Genomic DNA, 8,121 nt, shown 5'->3' with positions numbered 1-8,121 from the left:
ATCAGAACAGCAGTGTGTTTACTGTTGTGTCAGTGATAGCTTTATTAATGTTAGTGATACAGATGGCATGTTGTTGGAGAGACGGCTGATAAGGTCTGGGCGCTGTGTTGTTAATAATACTAGAAGCTGGGCCGCCCGAGCGTCTAGTCGGCGACCTGGCCAACTCGGAACAATGTAAATAGGGAATGAATGCCCCGCCCTTTAATGCAAACCCCATTATACCTGTTTTCATAGGACCCGTTTTGACCATCTGTCTGCCTGTGTCCATTTATGCCCATATATGGAGATATCTGTATCTGTCTGTCTGTCGGCGTCCATTTTATGTCCATATATGGAGATCACTGCAGTTATAGTTCTGGGTCCATTTTATGCCCATATATGCCCATATATGGAGATATCTGTCTATCTGCGTCCATTTTATGCCCATATATGGAGATCTCTGTATCTGTCTGTCTGTGTCCCTTTTATGCCTGTATATGGAGATCTTTGTGATTCTGCGTCCATTGTATGCCCATATATGCCATATATGGAGATATCTGTTTATCTGCGTCCATTCTATGCCCATATATGAGATCTCTGTCGCTTTTTCAAACAGATGGTCAAAACGGGTCCTATGACAACAGGTATAATGGGGTTTGCATTAAAGGGGGAACCGGCACTGTGTCTGCAACACAGTCGGAGGCACAGACAGATACAGAGATCTCCATAATGGGCATAAAGGGACACAGACAAACAGATGGAGGAGGAGACAAACTTAATGCAAACCCCATTATACCTGTTGTCATAGGACCCGTTTTGACCATCTGTTTGCCTGTGTCCATTTATGCCCATATATGGAGATATCTGTATCTGTCTGTCTGCGTCCACTTTATGCCCATATATGGAGATCTTTGACCATCTGTTTGCCTGTGTCCATTTATGTCCATATATGGAGATATCTGTATCTGTCTGTCTGCATCCATTTTATGCCCATATATGCAGACACAGTGCCAGTTCCGAAAAATCCTGATGTCAGACATCAGAATCCGAACCTTTCGTGCTGGTTCCAGAAAATCGTGTGTCGGGTTGGGTCGAGGCCGAGCACTGCACTACCTGCTGCGGTGGGGAACGCGCGTGCCGAATTTGAAATAGGGAATGAATGCCCCACCCTTTAATGCAAACCCCATGAATGCCCCACCCTTTAATGCAAACCCCAATATACCTGTTGTCATAGGACCCGTTTTGACCATCTGTTTGCCTTTGTCCACTTATGCCCATATATGGAGATCTCTGCACACACAGTACCGGTTGTGGAAAACTCTGATGTCAGACATCAGCTCCGCACACGGGCATTCATTTTATGCCCATATATGGAGAACGCGTGTGCCGGTGGGACGAACGGTTCTCGAGATACGCGGATTACATACAGACATACACACTAACAGAGATTTTTTGTTGACTCATGTGGCGTACGTGATGTCAGAGCCTTTTATGAAGTGATGTCACAATGAGTCAGCGCTTGCGCCGATTTCCTCCGGAACAGCCTGATGTCAACAATCAGCCCGCATAAGGAGATTCCGAACGTTTCGCGCCGGTTAGGGAAAACCGCGCGTCGGGTCGGGTCGAGGCCCGGCACTGCATTCCGCGCCGCGGCGGGGAACGCGCGTGCCGAATCTGAAGCCGGTGGGACGAACGGTTCTCGAGATACGCGGATTACAGACACACAGACAGACAGAGACTTCTCGCATTTATAGATAGATTATTAATTATTAATTCATGTTAATAACGCACTCCATGAGCCTATAGTGAGAAGTGCTGAGTGGACGTTGTTTACATTCAATCAGCCTTCATCATGATCACAGGGTTAAAAACACAGGTTCCATTAAAAACAGTTAATTATTCTGCTGATTACTATAACCTTGACCCTGCAAGACCCGAATTAATTTCTACTGGCCAAAAAAATAAAATAAAAATCAGATGGTGTTGTAGCAGTCCTAATGACAGGAAAATGTAATGTAAAACAATTAATAATGTTTTTGTAAGGTTTTATAGCCATAAATCATAAATCATAAATCATGCTCTAATTTGCATTTTGGGGATATTTTTCACAATATTAACATATGCATGTGTTTTAGACATTCTAATGATCACGAAAAAAAATATCACAGACATTTTACTTGATATGTTTTAGTGAGGAATAGCTTCAGTTAAAAAGTGAGATGTTGTTCGTCTAGACGCTGGAATTTCAACTTCTCTGGGAGGTGTGAATGTCAGTCTCTGTGGGGGGTATTTATATGCAAATATCGTGGCCAATGGCATTGTAATACTAAACAATAGGATTTAATGGTGATGTTAATGTGAAAAAAGAACAGGAAAACTAATTATAACATTTAAAAAAAAAAATGATTTAAAAAATGTTGCCAAAAAGCAACGCTGGGCCTTGCAGGGTTAAAGTGGCCTTTTTCTTTTTGGGTGAACACACAAGTGGTTGAAGCCAAAAGAAATCCCAAGACATTTTCAGAACATGGTCTGAAAATGTCACATACACCAAATATATCACCAAAATGTGATTTTTCTATGCTAGTCTGGACAATTCAAATACTCCTCTAATCTTGAAATTATAACTGCTTTTTAGTTTGGAGATCACGTAGCATTTTGACGACTTTGTCATTCACGCCGTGGCCATCGCAACAACACTTCCCCCTTATGTGTGTGGATCTGCACTGATCTCAGAAATATCCCCCTATGGAATCCTCAAGACTGAAATCAGTCCCCAGTAATTGTGTAGGATGTTGCACATCCTACACCAGGGTTCCCCAATTAGTTTTCCCCAAGGGCCGAGGGTCACGACATTGCAGGGGGCGACGGTGGCGTTCCCGCTACTCCAGTGACAGTTCAGATATCGTCGTTGTCGGGTGAAAATCTTGCATGTCCAAAACCGTTTGTTTTGTATTTATCATTAAAAAAAATTATTTAAACTAGTGAAAACAGCAGATAGTGCTTGTACATCTGCTGTTTTCACTACTTTTGTGCAACGTCCTTGTTTGATGAAGCAGAGCTTTACTTTGCGAAAGAACGTACACATTTTGAGATACGGGTTTTCCACCCGACAACGACGACATACTAGTGTTGTTGCTGCTCTTATACCACCATTATTACTGGGGTTGGTGGGGGCCAGACAGTAGCACCCCGGGCCGCCTATCGGGGAACCTTGTCCTACACAATACAATATTATAACTTAATGGGCCCTGTTCTTCTATTGAGACACTTAGATCATGACAAAGGTCAAAGGTCATGTCTCAAGCCAAGACTAGACCATTTAGACCTGGAATTATTATGCAGATCTACAAGCTCTGTGAGCTTCTAGATCTGCAATTGTTTTCAATAGTTAAAGCATACAATAATGCGGTGAAAGTGACACAGATGAGTTCCAGGTCCACACACTCGCATGGCATGGCATGGAAATGATAGAATGGCGAGCCATGAAGTCAGTGAACTTGGACTAAAACTCTTTGCTGGCAAAGTCAAGACCAGGCATAGAGAGACTGTAAAAGGAATGGCCAGAGTCATGTCATTGGTTCCTACACACCGCAAATGAAGCCTAATTTTTAATCTTATAATCTGTCTATATTGTATGTGGCCCAGAAATTAACACGGAAATGAGTGAAATGAATGCTATTGGCTGCAACCGCAGCAGGGGAGGGTCTTCACTCTGTAGAACCAGTAGAAAACCTGTTTGTGTGTGTGTGTGCGTGCGTGCGTGCGTGCGTGCGTGCGTGCGTGCGTGTGTGTGTGTGCGCGCACCCTGCAGGTGATCAGCTGTGACAACAGCGTGTGCACGTTGCAGATCACCGACACCACAGGAAGTCACCAGTTTCCCGCCATGCAGCAGCTGTCAATCACCAGAGGCCACGCCTTCGTGCTGGTCTACTCCGTCACCAGCAGCCAATCGCTGGAGGAGCTGAAAGCCATCTACCAACAGGTCTGTCTGAAATCCAGGGACGTGCTGGCCATTGGGAAAAGCGGGACAACTACCTAACCGTCCATTCGTGGCCGGTCCAGGCCGGCCATTAAAAAAGAAAAAGGTCAATATTTGAGTAGCAGCAGCGCTAAAGAGGGATCTCTCTCTATAGTGCTGAGTAGCAGCAGCCCACAGAGCCATCACATTGGCCCCACTGGCTTGTCTATCATCTGAATACGGGCCCACTACTCCCTAGCTTCCTTGACTACTCCTAGTGGCCCAATCACAGGCTCCAGTGGGATGGCCCAGGAGTTCCACCCAATCATATTACAGTTAGTATTCATCGGTTAGTATTTGGGGCCTCGCGGCGTGTTCGCAAGGCAAAAATATGTGGCACGCGGACGATGGCCGCACGCAATGAGGGCTTCTCCAACATTTGAATAGTTTTTGTAACCGCCCCCTGAATACTTTTTTGGATGAGCACCAGACTATATCCACGCAGTGTGATGTTGTCTGGCTATGCCAGGCTAATAACCTCAAGCGACGCGGATATGGAAATGCTTGGCCGATAAGGATACCGATGTACAAATATCTGTATCAGTATCGGCTATCGGCTGTATTGATATATACAGCCGATGGCCGATACTGATACACATATCTGTTCATATATTCATAATGAACACATGCTTTTCTCCTTTCTGCCTGTAGGTGGCGACCATCAAAGGCGGCGTAGACAACATTCCCATCATGCTCGTGGGCAACAAGAGCGACGAGTCGTCTCACCGACAGGTCTCACTGAAGCAGGGAGAGACACAGGTACAACCGACAGGTCTCACTGAGGCAGGGAGAGACACAGGTACAACTGACAGGTCTCACTGAAACGGGGAGAGACACAGGTACAACTGACAGGTCTCACTGAAACGGGGAGAGACACAGGTACAACCGACAGGTCTCACTGGGGAGAGACACAGGTACAACTGACAGGTCTCACTGAAGCAGGGAGAGACACAGGTACAACCGACAGGTCTCACTGGGGAGAGACACAGGTACAACCGACAGGTCTCACTGAAACGGGGAGAGACACAGGTACAACCGACAGGTCTCACTGAAACGGGGAGAGACACAGGTACAACCGACAGGTCTCACTGAAGCAGGGAGAGACACAGGTACAACTGACAGGTCTCACTGAAACGGGGAGAGACACAGGTACAACTGACAGGTCTCACTGAAACGGGGAGAGACACAGGTACAACCGACAGGTCTCACTGGGGAGAGACACAGGTACAACTGACATGTCTCACTGAAGCAGGGAGAGACACAGGTACAACCGACAGGTCTCACTGAAGCAGGGAGAGACACAGGTACAACCGACATGTCTCACTGAAGCAGGGAGAGACACAGGTACAACCGACAGGTCTCACTGAAGCAGGGAGAGACACAGGTACAACTGACAGGTCTCACTGAAGCAGGGAGAGACACAGGTACAACTGACAGGTCTCACTGAAGCAGGGAGAGACACAGGTACAACCGACAGGTCTCACTGAAACAGGGAGAGACACAGGTACAACCGACAGGTCTCACTGAAACAGAGAGAGACACAGGTACAACCGACAGGTCTCACTGAAGCAGGGAGAGACACAGGTACAACCGACAGGTCTCTCTGAAGCAGGGAGAGACACATGTACAACCGACAGGTCTCATTGAAGCAGGGAGAGACACAGGTACAACCGACAGGTCTCGTTGAAGCAGAGAGAGACACAGGTACAACTGGCTGTCAAATACCTTGACTTCAACGCTATTAACTATAGTGACTTGAGACTTTAAGATCTTTTGATTCTCTCGTCAATCTCCTTTCAACAAGCTTATAGGACTTGTTTGGGACTCAAAACTAAAAGTTTAGGACTTGGACTTGACTTGGGACTTGCCTGTCTTTTTTTTAATTATTATTCTGCTCACCAATTTAGAGATTAAAGGTAGGGTAAGTCAGTTTCAGTTGTCATGTCGTGACAGGTGGGGGCCTTCCTCCAATCATGATCAAGCAGGGGCGGGCCTTGGTGCGTGTAAGGCCCACCCCCACTCGACCATGATTGGATGAAGGCCCCACTCTATCCTGATTGGAGGAAAACCCTGTCACCCAAAAGTTTGGGTGGATAAGGCTGAAGTCCAAATATGGACCTCGTAACTATTACTATCATTGCGCCCGTCAGGTCGCAGTTACTATCAAAACCTCCACCAGCTGTCAGTCAGTCAGTCCGTCCGTCCGTCCGTCCGTCCGTCCGTCCGTCCGTCCGTCAGTCAGTCTGTCAGTCACACGTCACACTTCTGCCCTTCTCATATCTCCGCAACCGTTGCCCCGATCCATGCCAAATTTTTCACACACACTCCTTGCCTGCCAAACCACAACCCATCAATTCTCACATGGCCCCCCTAGCGCCACCATGAGGCAGATTCTTGCAAAACACATTTTTGGACACTGCTCCTACAAATCTTGCCCTAAAATCATGCAAATCGGTGCACACTTGGTCTACACTCATGTCTTCAACATGGATCTGTCGCATATAGCGCCATCATCAGGACGATTTTTTCAAACACATTTTTGGACACTGCTGCTACACATTTTGCTCTAAAATCACTCTGCAAACCTGACGGTCACATATCTCCCAATTAGGGAGTCTTACTGGTAACAGACTCATTGTGTTGTTATTTGAATTAAATGAAAAACCCTACCTTTCATTTATTCCTGTCACTGCTGTTGTTTCCTCCTGGCTTCCTGCTCCCTAGGCGTCAGTGTGGCGCTGTCCCTTCATGGAGACCTCTGCTAAGAACAACACCAACCCTAACCCTAACCCTAACCCTAACCCAAACCCTAACCCTAACCCTAACACCAACCCTAACCCTGTCACTGCTGTTGTTTCCTCCTAGGCGTCGGTGTGGCGCTGTCCCTTCATGGAGACCTCGGCTAAGAACAACTCCAACGTGAAGGAGGTTTTCCAGCAGCTTCTGGCCCTGGACAAGAAGAGACACATGAGTCTGAACGTCGACGCCAAGCGCCAAGGGAAGCAGAAGAAACCAACGCACAAACTGAAGGGCAAATGTAGCCTCATGTAGGGGAGACTTCTGAAAGGTGGATTCAAAGGGACATTTCGCTCATAATCCTTCTGCATTGTGTTCTGTCAATTTAACACATTCACTGTCCGGTATTAATTACTTAATTCAGTAGCCTCTGACAGGGGTTTCCAGTGTTTTTACCATATGTGTGCCGGGAACCTGAACACACCATGTGTCAATTTATGTAAACAGCATCTCCCGTTCACAGCAGACTGTCATCATTTCTGTCACCCGGAAGTTATTAGTAGAAAAAAGGCTGGTTTTGACCAAAAACAAGATTTTTTTAGGAGAATCTGAGATATACTGTATTTTTTTTTCTGAATTTCAACAACATTGGTCTGGGCGTAATGACGGTATTTCCCGGTGCATCATGGGAATTGGAGTCGTTGCCTCGCTCCCAGGTGCAGGAGATTGCAGTCTAGGGTAAACCACTGAAAAGACCAATTGATGCATTTTGGCGTTAATGGCGGCCAATGTGTTGAAGGTACAATTCTTCTGCATTGTGTTCTGTCTATTTAAAGGCGAGTTTTTTTGTACAAAACGGCTATTTTACCACTAGAAGTATTTATTTTGTCCCCAAAATGATGGCCCAGGACAGGTGCCATTTCTTTCAAAAGATTCAATTTTATGTAGATTTTTTAAGACAGGAGCGAGTGGATGAATTGTTAATCACAGTATTTATCTCCCTCGAAAGTCCATTTTTCGCTTCATGCCTGTGGCAGATCATGCCTAGAGTCTTGTTTTCATCCAGCTCCGCCATTATTTCCGTAAAGCCGTGATTTTGAACTCCCGGTTCAAAATCCCGGTAGGCCTAACAGATGTTATTTCAATGGGCTGAACGGGGCTATAGTTACACGTAGGCCTAACAGATGTTATTTCAGTGCAGTAGTTTAGTAAAACAAATTGTGTTGTTGAGAACTCACTATTGTGGCCATCACTGCTGCTGAGTAAACTGTTTTCAGTTTAATGTTCCTTTCTATTCACATTGAAACAGTTGTTTGTACTTATGTTAATAAAGCATATTTTAATATTCATAAGAGGTATAGTATGTTTTTCATTAGAGCAATAACAAA

General features: G+C 45.7%; 1 protein-coding gene across 1 annotated transcript in view; it reads left to right on the top strand.

The window, feature by feature from the left end:
- LOC308283817 (GTP-binding protein Di-Ras1-like) overlaps window positions 1–7,048 on the top strand; it is a gene marked incomplete at both ends in the record, with an annotated part of 7,938 nt that extends 890 nt beyond the window's left edge. Inside the window, 3 exons of the mRNA XM_080724313.1 lie at window positions 3,791–3,961; window positions 4,649–4,756; window positions 6,863–7,048. Coding sequence (XP_080580439.1) covers window positions 3,791–3,961; window positions 4,649–4,756; window positions 6,863–7,048 — 465 coding nt within the window. The remainder of the gene's footprint in view (window positions 1–3,790; window positions 3,962–4,648; window positions 4,757–6,862) is intronic.
- Window positions 7,049–8,121: the final 1,073 nt, after the last annotated feature.

This window comes from Nannobrachium achirus (genome assembly GCF_963921795.1).
Source record: "Nannobrachium achirus genome assembly, chromosome: 1".
In the NCBI taxonomy this organism is placed as follows: domain Eukaryota; kingdom Metazoa; phylum Chordata; class Actinopteri; order Myctophiformes; family Myctophidae; genus Nannobrachium; species Nannobrachium achirus.
The sequence above is the reverse complement of the archived record's forward strand: the minus strand, read 5'-3'. Positions and strand labels throughout refer to the sequence as shown.